Raw genomic sequence first — 16,665 nt, forward strand, 5'->3', positions numbered from 1 at the left:
TCAGCCTCTTAAAACAAAACCAAAAGTTAGGCTAAAAACTTTTCACTTTTTATCCAACTCTCGATCATTAAGAGAGGCCATCCTACAGCCGGTGCAACATCCACAGCAAAAACAATATAAAGACTATTATAGCTCCAACAGTCAAAAGAAAACCACGCCATACTCGCAGGCCCACGTGTAATTTCCTTTTTTTAAAAAAAATATTCTAAAATATTGATGTTTCGTTATCTTTTAATTTTCTTTTACTATCAGTGACACGCCAGATGTGTCAGAGCGCAGTGTCACATTTAAGAGCTAATTCAAGCAATGCATAAATATATTAGTTAGGAACAATAGAAACCTTTCTATTGATAATAAAACTTATTGAAACCACATGTTGACTGTGACGTCCAGCTAAGCGACAACATGACGCAAAAGATCATCTGATATTTGTATATCATGGGACAGATAAAGAAGGAAACATAATGAGTCTCAGATTCTGTTCATGCCGGATCCATCTTTGTGCCACAGCTGTATTTGTAAAGTGGATCTGGCACTCAGAAGTGACTCACTTGCTTTTTCACGTCTAGTTTAAGAATTAACACAAGAGAAAAACACCCTGCTGGAATCTTTTAATGGGAACGTTCGTGCGTAAAACATGAAACGTTAACACCTTGGATAATTTTACGGTTTATAGTATTCGTGAGTAGGTGTTATAGGCCGGGATGAAAAGATTAAATCGGGCCTTTACTCGGTACATTTTCTTCTCATGTAGTTTGCTGCTCATCTGTTAGACAGCAGTGACCTCAGACGACCACTTTTTGCTACACTGACCGCCGGAGGAGACTTTGGAACGCTGCGCCCTGGAGAAATCACAATAGGCTGCACTTTGTTTGGTGTGTTTTCTTGCTCACCAGTGCACCAGAAACATCTGGATCGGTCATATAAAGAGTTTATAGGTGAGTTCCATGTGTAGAAACTTAAATCCCAAATTGGTTCTGAATGTATTTGAGAGGGGGCCAAACTGTCCCTGTTGCAATCTCCAAATGTCTTAAAATGTGCAGCCAATCAGTTGTTTGTCAAAACAATTTAGGCATGAGATATCCTGTTGACAAGATTGCATCTTTTCTCTTTTTGAAGCACGTCTCCTTTTGTTCTCTTGAACTTGGTAGCCCAGAGGCTCCTGTAGGCGCAACATCGGGTTTGTGTTGGAACATGAACTTACAGTGTGTCTGCACATTGTAAATATGATGCGATCTTTCGTCAGTAGTCGCTTTTAAGTATGATGTGCATTTGAGTTTAGGCCATTATAGTGAATGTATGATGGGAAAATCTGACCTTCAGCGAGTGTAACATCAGCCACATCCCTGGATAGGCCTTTACGCAGCCTTTAAATTGCATGAACATGTTCTGTAGTTACTTTTTTCATATCAGTATTGTATAAATTTGACTCTCAATCATGATTTCCTTCATATGAATAATTATCTTTCCATGAATTATAGACAGTTATCTTCACAATAGCCAAAGTTGGTGCGTCAGCCAACGCGGCTTACTCATTCTTCCAGCCAGAAAGTCTTCATCATTAACATCATAATGACCTAATAACATGTACACGTGCACAGCTGCTTGTTAATGCTAAGCACTATTCTGGTTTTACTAAGCCTAATTGCAGAATTAACTTTGGTTGCCAACAAAATTATATTTCGATTATTGGATTTCACACATGATTTAAGAGAAATATTGGTGTTAACTTCATCGGAACAACACTCCTGTCTCTTCAGTATTTAGAAGACAATGCGTCCCCACCTCTTAATCCTATAGAGAACTAATTAGGAGCAGTTTGTACCCATGTACCTCAGAGAACCTTAGAGGGGCGGTGCTGCCCCCTCTCCTCCTCCCAGCTTCTGGCTCTCGCAACCGGGAAGGCAGTCTCGGGGCGTGCGCTCTTGTGAGCAGCTCCCAAAAATACTCAGAGGGGCGGGGGGCAGAGGGGGTGAGACAACTAGACAGGAAGACAGATCCAGATCGATGAGACCGAGGTAAAGAACCACCATCGAACTTCGCCGCAGCAAAGTTTGTCAAGTTGTTTATTTCTTCTTCTCACCTTCAAGCCTCATTACGCGCGCCGATCCCCCTGCTCTCCAAACCAAAAAGATGCCCAAATCCTCCCCGTGCGTATTCCCATGGTCCTCCCTGTGGCTGGCATCTTTGGTTACGTTGTTGGTGCAATCGGTGCTCTCTTCCTCCTACTCTTCTTCTTCTTCTTCCTCCTCCACATATCAGAGGTCTGCAGCCGGTGGGAAGCGGCCGGGCTTCATGGAGAGGACGCTGGTTCTCCTGGATGTCAACACACGCAGTCCGATCAGAGTCCTCAACGACAACTTCCTTTCCCTGCAGCTGGACCCCTCGATCATCAAAGACGGTTGGCTGGACTTTCTCAGGTACCCCGAAGCTTTCGCGCTCACCACCAACATCTGTATGTATCCGTGTCCACCTCTGAAATGTTTGGTGGTTCTTTTATTCATTACGCACGCAGCCACGTTGTCTGACTTGTCATGGAGCGAGCCAGCACATTTCCTCCTCACTCAGGGCAGTGAGTGATCCGGTGCTCCACATTGCTGAATGATTTTCATACACTAGCAGAATCCAAACATATCAGATAATTTAATAAGGCGTTGCAGAGGGTGAACGACTCGTCCAAAGGCTTTTTATTCCGGGTTTATTGCTGCTATAGTGCACAATAGAGTATGCAGCGTGCCAGTTAACATTAGTTAAATGTGTGTCCGTCTAGTCTATAATGCAAAATGTTAATTTCAGCTATTGCGGTTGAGGGTTTATTTTCTCTTAAAACAATTTTAAAAATCCACTTTTACTTCTTGCTCACAATGCCACCCATGTTGTTGCAATATTCTTTTACAGTGCATTCTAAATTTTGACTAACTTTCATTCAGTTTTGTGACTTTCCACCTCAGTGCGTTTCTCAAAACAGTCCAAATTTCACCACAGACGCACAAACATGCGCCATTGGCACATGTTTTGACCTTGATTATGAATAATGACTTTTTAAATTACACAATATGGCCAAATCACTCATCCAAACTGTTGACTGACAAGATTACAGACTCATTGTGTGATGGATTGGAAGGGACATGTTAGTCACATTTAGTTCAGCTTCTAAATCACATTGTATCACCGTCAGATCTAAATATGACCTATACAGAAGATGATCTAGAAGGCCAAGTATTACATAATTTTAAACAGTGAATTTCATAAACTGGAAACATACTGGAAAAAAGTGAGGACATCAAGTTTTACTCTTTGTGCCTCCTAGAATTAAAGAAAACTGTATTATTATTTTACAATAGATGCTTAGGAACATTTTTAATTTTCAATTCCACATGTCCACATGGTGTCATTCCTAGTCACCATTTCTCTCTGTCACATATAGTCCATTACAACTTTGTCTGAGCTGGTTGGTTATTATTCAATCCATACAGAATTAATATAGTTACCTTAATCAACTACAGTGTGAGAAATGGTTGATGAGGCTGAATAACATCCAGCGGTGTCTCCGGCATTCTGCAGGCCTGTCGGCCGCCACTTGGTGCATCTTCCGTCAATTTATTGTGTGGAGCTTATGCCGACTGCCACGTAGGCTGTGATAGAAAATCCAATGATATGCAACAAAATAAAAGTTCTCCATGTACTTTTAATCGTTTTGTAAACATTAAAACGTCACATGTGCTGGATTGTAACTTTTTAAATGTCACATACAACTAAACTGCTATTTTTCCATGCTGTTTTATTTGTAGTAAACTATAATTTTAACAATTATATTTGATATCAGTGGCAATTTATTATGTTTCACATGCAGAAAGCACAAAAAGGCAAATGACTGTTTTTAACAGGTCAGTGACAGCTGAAAATAAAAGTAGCAGCTACAGATTATTGGGGGAATTCCTTGTTACTTCTAATTTAAAACAGTGCAGAGTAAAAACTTTTCAGACATTAGCTACGTGTGTGTTGTTTTAATCCCTCGCCTCTCGGGCTTCACTGTACCTGCTGTAATGTTTTTTCGTCAGGATGATGGATGAAGTTGAAGTTGCTGCCTGTTTTTTTGGGCCCGCTGTCAAAGAGAAAAAAGTGTAGCGATGGGCCTTTGGTGCTTTAACAGTCACAGCAAAGATAAATGACCTGTAATCTGTCTGTTAAAGTGTTAGGCTGTCTTTATTTGTGGTGGACACGGGCCTGTGAGCTGAGACTGCTTTTCTGCTTCTCTTAAATCTGAATGTGACTATAAATTGAAGCCACAAATATAGATAGCCTACTATTTTAAGTTGTGACTTTGCGTGTAATATAACTTATGTAAGTGTCATTTTGTCCCGTGTGTGTGTCCGTAGCTCCAAGCGGCTCGTGACCCTGGCGCGGGGCCTGTCGCCTGCCTTCCTGCGCTTTGGCGGAAAGCGGACAGACTTCCTGCAGTTCAACAACCAGAAGAACCTTGCCAAGTTCAGAGGCCCGGGGCCCGACTACTACCTGAAGAACTACGAAGACGGTGATTAGACACGACACTTCTCTTCGTCTGATAATGTGTAGGCCTGTTTGTGACGGACTTTAACAGGATATGTAGGCGTTTGTTCCTGTCTGTCTCTGTTTTTCCGCACCGAGTACAGTTTAATGCAGAATTGATATTTCCTCCTAATGTGACATTGTTAATTCACCTTACATAGCCGCCATTTTGTGATAAAATGTGCGCGCTTATAACCGACCACCAACCTACAATGAATCCTCCTTAAGTGTTATGTGAAATTTTTTATTAAAATAGTTTTAGGGAGGTGTTTCTAATATTTACCCTCATTATATGGAGGCGACAAAATATTAAAAAGACCTCTCAGTATAACACAATTGGCTATGTCACTGCACCCTTACAATACAGGCTCCAAAATGGCCGTAAAAGTTGAATTAACACCTCTTTAAAACAGTGTCAACAAAGCTTGGGCTTATCATAAGGCTTATGTATTTGTATTGTATTTATTTGTATTAGCTTCAGCTAGGTGTAGGTGATACTTAGCCATCTTAGTGTATGGGGCACTAAGGATGTTTTTGTAACATAATATATGGCTTGGTAGCCTATAACATACAGTGGTGTTACTTTAAAATAAATATATGCCTTATAATTACCATAGAGATTTTCTGTTTTTGTTCTGACAAGAGGTGGTCCAAGCTTTACTCTACTCTTTTTTTGTCATTTATTTTTTATTGAAGTTTTTCTTTTGTAAGAACATCAACACAAAAGACAAATACATAAACACAAACATTAAGAAATCATAAGTCCGTTAGCACAGTGCCAAACCTAATATCATCAGGTCACCTATTCTACATAGAAAAACAAACAAACAAAAAAAGGTCCCTATGATACAACCAAGGCAAAAGCCCACATCTCCATCTGTATTTTATAAATGTCATACATTTCAGTACAGTGTCTAGCTCCTATGACGTGTAGCACAAAACAAATTTTAAATCAAACTGAACAAACAAATGTTTTACTGTTTGATGAAAATAGCAACATGAATATAAAATTGTCAAGTCCACGACACTAACAACTTTAAAGTAACGTTAATTTCTTCGGTGTATGCCTGCTTGCAGATATAGTGCGTAGTGACATCGCACTGGACAAACAGAAAGGCTGTAAAGTGGCCAACCACCCTGACATAATGCTGGAGCTGCAGAGGGAGAAGGCCGCCACCACACAGCTCGTTCTGCTTAAAGAGCAACTGTCCAACATCTACAGCAACATCACAATAACAGGTAGGAGATCACACACACAAAAATAGGTCTTTTGTGTGCATGCGTGTTCATATCCTGACAAACATGTTGTCCATGCTCACATAGCAAAGTCAGGACTCTGTGGGTCATGCACGATCATGTGTGTGTGCACTCACACAAGGTTCAAAGCATGCCAATGTAAACCATCAGCTTTCAGAATGACAAATGTAATTTGTAAAAGAGGAATGTGGGGATGGATAGAGGAGAGCAGTGGCAGAGGCTAGTAAACAGAGCTCTGACGTTCTCGCTGGTTACAGTTAACTCAACCTGACCGCAGAAGGAACTCTGGAGTCCTGATTTTGGGTGGGCTGCATTTCTTATCTGTTATTGTGATTGACTGGGAACTGCAGCAGAAAGGAGTGAATGAGGGATTTGTCTGTTAAAATTACTGCAGTTTTTGGGATCATGGTAGTGCATGTAAAGACGGAGTCAGGGTCAGGAATGATCAGTTAACACTGTGTGTGGTTTTAAAGAGCTGGAAAGTAGAATTTGGTTGGTTAAGGTGAGAGAGAAAATGCTTTGAAGCTAGAAAATAAATATAAGGACATCAAAAAGTATAAAAGTTCAACCCCTAATGCTAATGTAAGTCTTCACTGCTCTGTTGCCTCTTCATACGGACACGTACATACTTTGTATCCTCTTTTGTATCTTGAAAAGATAGTGGGTGGGCAGGATATTCCAAAACAGACAGCCAAAGAGCACCTGGAAAAATAATTGTGGACTTGGGAGTTAACCGGCAGTCCAATCAAAGACAGTACATTATCTATGTGCTACATGGGAGGAAAAGTCAGACTGAGAAAGCCTTTAAATGTTAGTGTAATGTACACAACCCCATGTTCACTGCTGATCCAAAGAAATATAAAATATTTTGAAAAGACATTGATAAATTTATGAAAAACAAAGAATCCGACTCTACCTCAAGAGAACCCGGTTGGATGTGTCATGAATATGTTTGGTAGTTACACACACAGGCTGTGGTGTGTTTTCCATGTTTGCAGAAGGTCTCGCTTGGAGACCTCGCTGGGTGTTGCCGTAAGCGTGATAGATGTGGACCAACATTTATCAGCTGCGTATTTTCACACACTCTCATGTGCAACAGTCAAAACATGGTCCTGTTGCATTTATCAATGTAGGAAAATACATAGAGGAAGATTTTGGACCTGCTCGTGTGAGGGGAGGTGCAGGTCAGGAGTCACGTAGAGTAGCACCCTACTATTAATTTTGTAGTGTTACAACTGTGCTAAATGGCACATGGAGCTTGCAGTTAGGGATGCACCGAAATGAAAATTTGTGGCCAAAGCCAAATAATATTAAACGCTTGGCCGAATACCGAGTACCGAATACTGAATATCTTTGTTTAGTTTTTCATTAGTTTTTGCAGATGAACCCCCTCCAGATTAGTCTTGTCACGGTACCAAATTGGATCCCACTGTACGATACCAATGAAAATATCACGGTTCTGAGTAGTATCACGATACCACAGCGAAAATGAGGCAGATGTGCCTTTTGTCATTTATGAAAACATAAATCACTTTTCTATTATAGGCTACATCAATGATATTTCAATGGAATAAATTACTTATTGACTTATTCATGCTTCAAAAACAGCATCAATGAGTGATGAACATAGGGGGGGATCAAAATAAAATAAAATAAATAAATAAAATAAGAATCAACCAGCCCCCCTCCTCCCCTTCATAAGTAAAGAACAGTCCCTAAATTGCGGTGAGGTATGTGGACCGTGAACGGCTTGTTTCTCCTCTGACACGTCACATACCTGTGTTCGGCTGGCTCGGCCGTTCAGGTACTACTGGGCAGTCCACATGCCAAGAAGAGGATATTATTGGAGCTGACTTATCCGTCGCCGGTAAGCCGATGGCGGCCGTATTTGACAGGAATACATTACTGTCTGTGTCTGTGACCCCCGTTCAACCCACAATCGGTGGGATTCGCCTTTCGTTTCTGCTGCTGGTTGAAATCTGTAGGCTGCTCGCACAGCGTGCTAAATTATTTAAGCCTATTTTGCTCGCTCAAAACTATTTTTAGTCGCAAATGTGAGTGCGGTGACGGATGGATCGCCACACTGCCGACATTTTACTCCACGCGTCACGGCACGCTGTTTGATTGCGTTATCAAAACACAACGCTATTATTCGGCCTTGCTTTTAACTTATTCCACCGAATACCGAATGTGTGGTTTTTTTTGCAATATTCGGCCGAATATATTCGGTTACCGAATATTCGGTGCATCTCTCCTTGCAGTGTTTAATGTTGTTGCCACAGGAACTTAAGGATGTTTCGTGTAGGTCAAGCATTTTCAAATGTTTATGTTTGACTTTGCAGTTTTAATCAGTCAAGCATATTTTTGGTTAAGCATGCTGATAGTGATTATGTGATGATATTTTTGGTATCGCGTATGAATAAAAGCACTAGCAATGTGGATATGTTGGCCAGAGAGGCCATTCATTAAGCAGGAACAGTCAAAAAGTACAGAAAATAATATCACGTGACTATAAGGCTGGGCAGTATATCAATATTATATCATTATTGTGATATGAGACTTGATATCTTGTTAGATTTTGGATATCATTATATCGTAAGTATTGTCTTTTCCTGGTTTTAAAGGCTGCGTTACAGTAAAGTGATGTAAAGTAAAGTAACTTATCAGACTGTTCTGATCTATTATTTGCCTTTACCCATATAAGCCAAACACTTTTGGTATGACACCTTTGGAAGCAAGAGTATCTCTTCATACATGGTACCTCGACCTTAGGTCCATTTAACGTTTCCTCCGCAAACAGTACCCTTGGAAGATGTGGGCGGGATTGTTGTCCATCACTGCTCCGTCCAGCACTCATTGTATTTCCCCATCTCTGTTGACACCGATGGAAGACTGCACCTCATTTATCATCCACAGAATGAGGCTACATGATGACATTTTCAGGGCAAAATAAAACAGGCTGCAGTGAGAGTCTGTCTCGATGGTAAATTTAAAAATAGCGGGTTTGTGCATTTAGTCCTTCTCAGGCAAACATAGCCAGCTGAAGCCCATAGGAATGATGCTCTGCAATGCTTTTTTCTTTTTCTCCGAGTGAGGATTAGAATATATGAAGTTCACATAACTCGGTCGAAATATTTTTAAACACTTAAAGATCCACTCATTACTTAAATTTTGTGTCATCTAAGAGAGACAATAAAAACTAAAGTAATGGTCAAAGTTGTCACATTGAAATTTAAGGTATGTTGTCGTCAGCTCATGCAATGTTCCACCTTAAATGTTGGCGGCAGTCTGTCCAATGAATTAAGCTTTTTTTTTCTCAGACTACAGCTGCTTCAAGAGGCAGTAAAACATCCTTTCATTTTATAGTTATAGTTTACTAATGTATTTAAGACTTGCCACAGTGTGAACAGAGGTTACAAAACCAGCCACAACTCAGCCCTGAGCAGAGTGACTGTCCGCTATTGGCCAATCAACAGACTGCAGTGTTCACAGCTCCACCTTTTAGTACCGGATCTGTGTGCTAGGTACCCCAGCAGAGGGGTGACCAAAAATGGGGACGGTACGGAACGGTTTGATTGGTACCAGCCACAACTTTTTACTGTGGAAACGGAAAAAATGCATACCGAACTGAACTGTATCATGCCATACTGCTCGGTAGCAAACCGGGCTTTAGTCATTTTACCCACATTACTGATGATTACAAGTATAATATTTGATTTTCTCCACATTGCCCAGCCCTACTGGACTATCACATTGACAAAAGACAGAAACTGCCGTACAATACAACAATAACAAAAGTCCCAGACAAGATCTAGTTTTATAGTAATTATCATTATTGCCTAAATTCTTGTAACTGTAAACTTATAAAACCATGGTTGAGACAACTAGCCTCTGTCTCACACATGTGGTATTGCTCCAATGTATCCCAAAATTAGGACCACATTTCCCATAAACCCTGCTGCTTCCTGTCACCAAGAGGATGTTACCACTTGCGCTCTCTGCTCAGCTGCAGCCTGGAGGCCTATTTAGTCAAGTAAATAAAGATGGCCATGATTTACTGATGATAAAATATGCATAGCTTCTTTTAACTTATTCTGCTAGGTGCTGACTAAAGATGAATTTCTAAAATTTGAGTGTTGATATTTAAACTGATTTCACAGGTGGGAATATGATGAAATATAGTTGACATTATTGATGCAGTAAAACTTATTGTAATGATAAATCACCACTGAATGTTATTTCATCCCAAGCACTTGACATTTTTGCATCATTTTACTGATTGATTAGGACCATATGGAATCTTTTAAAACATGCACTCTCAGTGTAATGGTTCCTATTAAGGTGTAGAAGTGGTGTTGAGACACAGAGAGCGGCGCCTTGCTGTTTTTTAGCAGGTGCCATAGTCGTTACCAGATTGGTTGGCTGGGAGAGAGGGCGGTCGAAGCCAGGGAGAGAGGGCGGTCGAAGCCAGGCAGAAGGACTTTATTTACCTAAAGCTGATTTACTGTGAAGTGTTCTCATAGAAACACTCATTCTTTCGAGCACAGACACAAGCTGCAAGTTTGCCCCCTGGGAAATGTTCTTCAAAAGTCTGAAGGATATTTCTCAAAGATTGTTTGGGAGGATAGAGCAGCTGTTTTCTTTTTCTGGTACAAAATGTGGTCTCTAGTGGAATTAACATACAATGACTGCTTTAGTGGGGAAATAAGCCACCAGAATAAGCACTGATGACGCTGGAAAAGTCCTGAGAGTGTGAACATGGTTGCGTTATGGTCTTATTATGGTCTTACTTAACTCAGTTGAACTGTTAAGCATGTTGTGTAAACTAGAATCTGTGGTGTGGTGGTGTGGAGAGTAACAGGGGTACAGAAGCATTCGGGATGTGTTTAAATACGGTCTGGTAACAATCAGCCAGGATTCATTGTGTGTGTGTGTGTGTGTGTGTGTGTGTGTGTGTGTGTGTGTGTGTGTGTGTGAGACGGCAGTAGGTGTTTAAGGGACCCATAACAGTCTCGCTCCATCCTTTTCCACTCACCACTGTCTGACCTTTGACCTAGGCTTGTTAGAGCTATCAATAATGGGGCCACTCCAAGCTAAAGCTCACACACACACACACACACACACACACACACACACACACACACACACACACATTCAGCAGAGGAACTAAGTCGAGAAAATACCCCAAGCTCAGACAAGGTCAGGGTCAGGGTCATCTCGTGTCTCTCTCTGCAGGAGTATATCCCTCCATCAGGCATCACTTCTTTAATTCTCTCTTCCCTCTTCTCCACAACTTAATACCTCTCCCTCATTTTCTCCCTCTCATGTTTACTGTTAGTGTAGCTGTGTATATTGTGACTTCATGTGAAAGTCTGATGTTTATTTGACACTTCAGAGAATGAGGCAGTCAGTCCGCTCAGCTTGTGACCTCAAAGGCCTCGTCCGTGTGTTTAAGGCTCAAAGGATAAACACAACTCAATTTAGGAATTCCTATATTGTATTATTCTTGTAGTCTAAAGCCGGACAATCAATATTTGAGAACACGGACGAGAAGAAAGTTTTCCCAAAACAGAAAAACTGAAGAAGAAAAGGTCAAACACAGGATGTTTTCAGTTTTAAGGTCTGCAGCTGCTTGTGAGACAGCATTGGAAGTATCTCTTTAAATTCTTTCGTTGATTTTCAAGAGAGAGGAAATAATGTGCAGAACTGAGAAGGATACATGACTTAAATCAATCGGAGCAAAAGACTTAAGTGATAATTGTTGCACTAACAGAAAAAAGTTGTATCGTCATGCCTACACAATGTTTATATGGTAGACAAAAGCCGAAATATGTACGTATGCACATCACATCTAACATGTGGCGTTCCTTCACAGATGTACAATAAGGAAAAACAAAATAAGTCATGATATTTAAAAAAGAAAAAAAGTCAGTAAGGAGAAAAGGAATAGCTCGTAATAATAATAATAAAAAAATAGTCAGGTTGGGCTGCAATTAACTATTATTTTCAGTATTGATTAATGTGCCGATTGTTTTCGCATTTATTGGATTAAATGTCAAACAATTGTGGAAAAAAAATGTTCCTCACAATTTCCCAGGGTCCAAGGTGATGTCTTCAAAATGCTTCTTTTGTCCAACCAAAACCCAAAGACTCTTTATTTACAATCATAAATGACATATAAAAGCAGCAATTTCCCACTTAAGAAGGAGAAACCAGCAGATGTCTACATTTTTTGCTTGAAAAATGACTGAAATTATTAATCAATTATCAAAATGAATTAACTGACTAATAGTTGCAGCTCTACTGATGAGTTTGCTCTAGTTGGAAGGATTTATGTGGGATTTTTAACTGGACTGTTGCTGTTGGGTCAGTTATTTTTTGTTTCTGGACTGAGGCGGCTCCTGGACGTCAGTGTGGGAGAGGAAAATTGGGAAAAGGGGCCATCTGGATGGCGGGGCTAAGTAGGACATATTTTTTAGGAAGGAGCTAACCTAGATTGAAGATGAGCAGGAGTTCAGCATGGGCCAGTGCCAGGTTTATGGAGAGGAAATGAAAATGAATTATGCATGTGAGATTAAATGTAGCAGTTCTTTAAATGAATGGTTTCCTTGCAGAAACTGGAGCACAGAGTAGCCATTATAGCTGTGTGTTGCAATGAGACTTAACAAAGCTAACAAAGAGGCCCAGCAGGCTGGTTTGACACCACTTGATCCATGATGTCATACTTTTAAAACATCCCAAGTTTTGGTTGGACGCATCGCATTAATGAGCATTATTGTAATGTTCGCTGAGCCAGAAGTTGGTGTCATGATCAGGCGGATGGTATGCAGACTGACATCATGATTTCAACTCTCCTCTTTCTCTCCTTCTCAGTCTGATCTCACGTGTGTAGTATCAAATGACACAAATGTTTACAGTGTGTAATCAGTTGTTAGGTTTAAGTAAACATTGCTGAGAGTACATCAGACACTAATACCTGTGCCTCTGCCTTTGAACTGCCACAGAGGAGCAGCAGTCACAGCCAGAAGCCTCTCACTGAGAGCTGCAGGGCTCCACTGAAAGGAAACATGAGAAGAATGACAAAACAGAAAAGTGTGAAGCAATACTAATGTAACCCTGCTTTCACAACAAATGTGCAAGTGCAACAGAGCAAGGCCATTATTTCCAACTGCGGTAATGGCTACGAGCTCCTGAGCAGCTGCACGAGTCAGAGTGCAGAGTGTTACACACTTTCACGATTTTCCACCAATTTAGTTTATCTAAACTTTAACCCCAAATGTGCTGACCTCCAGGATGCACATTCTGGCATTGACAGGAGGTGTTGGACGAATCTGCAGCTCATAGTGGATGGTGGGTGGGTGTGAGGGCGCCTTGACCTTCATACAGGCGGCTGGAGTTTGCATTTTGTCGCAGACCTGCAATTAACTTTTGCCTTTTTATTCACTGTTAACACAATTACTGGGCTAACCCCCTTCACTTTTATCAGCAGGTGACAAGTAAGACACAGGAACCTGGCTTTTGTATTCACTGACAAATAGTTTAAACAGTACACACACTGCAACGCTAAGTTTAACTCCATACTCTCCACTCTGGTCGTTGCAGCCCAGGGTTCCCACACTCTGAGGAAAACACACTGGAAAATTCATCTCACAATCTCATTTTTCAGGCCTGGAAAAGTCATGAAATCAGTAAAAGTCATTGAAAGTTTAGGAAAGGTCATGGAATTTTATGTAAAAATAATTTTTACAGTAATCTTCTGTGGTTAACTTTCCATGTAATGTAACAGTGCAACAGTTAATGTGTTTTCTGTAGGCTAATTGTTGACGTAATATCGCTCTAATATGCGTTGATGCGTGACGCTTTGTTTACCGGCACGAACGTTTCTTCATTTTCTCCACACGCTCCGTCTCCCTCCACGTATGCTGGCTAGCAGGAATTATATTATGTTTGAGTAACACCAGGCAAGTGGCAAGAAAAATATTGTGACAGTGTGATTTTACGTTTCCATACCGATGCCCCACCACTTCTTTTAAATTTTACTGCATTTTTGGAGATGGAGCAATTGGCATGGACAGAGCAGGTCATTCAGTTGTTACTTAGAGAGCCAATATGCACTTTGTTTCTGTTTTAACTGTTCTTCTCTGAAAGTGGAAGGTCGAACAAATTAACCAACAAGCCAACCGATATATCGGCTGTCACTCCCCCACTCTAGGAGGTGTGCTGCTCTGAGTCCGCCGAGTACTTCAGTGTTCGAACTGCGTTATGAATGCTCTGGATAGCACAAGGGTGAAAACAAAACTAGAGTGCACTTGGCTCATGCAGTGGCAATGTATATATGCCCCCATTTTTTCTTAATAGTAACCCAAATGTTAAAGGGCCAGTGTGTAAAATGGGTTGAAAACCATGGAAAACAGTGGCATCAGTGGTCAAATTCTAAAACCTTCCGCAGACACAAGTTTTTCAGGAGTAGGTCTATCTAGCGATGAGGTGAATATTTATGTAGAAGTGTAAACCATGTTACGATATTGTAATGAATCCCTCACGCGCAGGAGACCAGAGTAGCGTTCGGGAAAAAGGCCCGTTTATTTGAGCACTCCAAAAACTCCGGTAACACTCCAGGGGGTAGCACGTAAAAGATTCCGTCCTAAACTCTGACTCTTCTGGCGTAACGCACACACTTCATACACACATACTCGCTAACAGTACCCAGCGGGGCAGCCCTCCCCTCTCTGCTCCACCAATCTCCAGCCCACACACTGACTGACAGCGTAGCCTGTAAACAAAACTCAGCTGTTTATTTAGCCTAGCAATATCTCAGGACTATAGTAGCTGCAATGGACGACTCTGAACGCGATTTTGAAGAGTTTCTTATGGCGGACACAGATCCAGAGCTATACCTGTTTGAGCCGGAGCATACAGATGAGGAACTCCATGTGTTGGATCCTGAGCGGTCGAGAAGAGAGGCTGAATCCTCCGCTCCCATTTTGCTGCACAGAATGGGATTCGGTGCTACTATTGTTGGGGAGATATATCATCAGGAGGAAAAGCACCGTCTTCTTTTCCTCGCACATGACGCTTCGGGTTCATTCTCTCCGGTTGCGTGGTAAGTGTGGTCCATTCACAAACTTTATAACTAAAAAAACTTTTCACTACTCTGTATCGACGAACTACTAACACACTCTGCTGTTTCCTCCTCCTCCTTCGTTCCTTCCGCTGTCTTAGTTGGTTTATTTATACTCGCGAAACGCGTTCTCTGGCTGGCTGGATTGTCCGCTCGGGCTGCCGTACATACATGGCTCTTTAAAGCAAGGCCCTTGCTATATATATATATATATATATATATATATACATATATATATATGTATATATATATATATATGTATGTATATATAAGCATAATTATAAGGCTACGAAAACCAAACAAATTTTATTTTATAGCGATTATACACTTATATAAACATATTAATGGGTAGAATATTCAGATTCAGATTTGACAATAAACCATGCCAAATATGACACACTGGCCCTTTAAGTGAGTCCTATTTGTTGATTTGCAAAGCAACAGTTCACAATAAATGTATTAGATAATAGTTTAATTTCAGCTGTAGTCGGCACTGTGTTAGATAGCAAACTGCATGCATTGAAAGAAGGCGATTGATAAATTGCATTGAAAGTCTTATTAGATATATTAATTGAAAGTATATTCATGGATTGTACCGAGAGGCTTAAGAGGCACATGCCTACATACTTAAGTTGCTGCATTGTTTTTCAGCCTTGCCTCCAAATGAGTTTATCATCAAATGCATAAGGAACACACTCATTAATACAGTTGGTTCAGTTTTATCCTAATGCTTGAAAGCCAGTGCCAGACACCGTCACACATAAGCTCTTTCTCTCACTCTCGCAAGGCGCCCCATAGGCGATGCGCTGTATAGTGTTTATGCAAGGTTTAAGGGGTTTTATAGTTGTCATTGGAAAATGTGCCAATATGAGTAACCAAAAGGGGCCCCTTTTTCACAGCTTCTTGGGGGGCTCCAAATGTTTGCCTGATTTGCTTTTCTTGATGGTGCACCTCTGTTAACCACACCTAGGTTGCCATGCCCAGATGTTGTATGAAGCAAGAGCTGAAAAAATGTTGCTGATGGACGTTGTCACTGGACACAGGCTTTGCACTGCTGAGCATGTCTCGACCTTTCTCTGATCCTACCAGGACTTAAAAATAAAAAAATGAGTATGTAAAAATTAAAATAGGACACAGATGCCAAGTTTAACATTAACACAGTGATTTTCTGCATGTGGTTTGTAGCATCCTAATTAGCTGCTTTGTAGGATGGATAATACCTATTGGGCTCCTCTAGATACCACCCTCTACCTTGTGAAAACTACAGTATGTGTGCTTGACGTAAAACTGGTGTAACTAAAGAGCACACATTTCTATATTTTCTCATTGCTTTGGCTCATCAGAATTTTAATGAGCAAAACTCTCTCTGTAATGGAATAATGGAGAGAGGACAAAAGGGAATTCATGTCTCTGACAAAAGCTATTATGAGTCACTAAACAGGACATAGAGACGGCAGAAGGTTAAAAATCTGGGAAGACAAACATGAGGAGCAGGCACAGAAAGGGGATTTTAGCGAACATCTGTGAATGGCTCGAATATGTTTTCATCAAAACAAACTGGCACAGCTGTCTATAGTCAGAGGGCCTCTAGTTATAACTTTCTGTTTTTACTCATTTGAAAATCAAAACATATTTTCTTGCAACAGTGGGAAACATGCACCATCCTTCATATTAGTTCTGCCATATGACTCCTCTCAGCCCTTTATCCACTCTTTCCTTAATCTCATGATCAAACCTCT

At 40.8% G+C, this 16,665-nt stretch overlaps 1 protein-coding gene across 1 annotated transcript in view; it reads left to right on the top strand.

Moving 5' to 3' along the window:
• The first annotated feature begins 1,856 nt into the window (after positions 1-1,856).
• The window catches only part of hpse2 (heparanase 2), a 78,195-nt gene continuing 63,386 nt past the window's right edge, over positions 1,857-16,665 (top strand). The window contains exons 1-3 of the mRNA XM_049600869.1: positions 1,857-2,420; positions 4,380-4,534; positions 5,626-5,787. Coding sequence (XP_049456826.1) covers positions 2,134-2,420; positions 4,380-4,534; positions 5,626-5,787 — 604 coding nt within the window. The 5' untranslated portion in view covers positions 1,857-2,133. The remainder of the gene's footprint in view (positions 2,421-4,379; positions 4,535-5,625; positions 5,788-16,665) is intronic.

Source organism: Epinephelus fuscoguttatus, linkage group LG16 (assembly GCF_011397635.1).
Source record: "Epinephelus fuscoguttatus linkage group LG16, E.fuscoguttatus.final_Chr_v1".
Taxonomy (NCBI): domain Eukaryota; kingdom Metazoa; phylum Chordata; class Actinopteri; order Perciformes; family Serranidae; genus Epinephelus; species Epinephelus fuscoguttatus.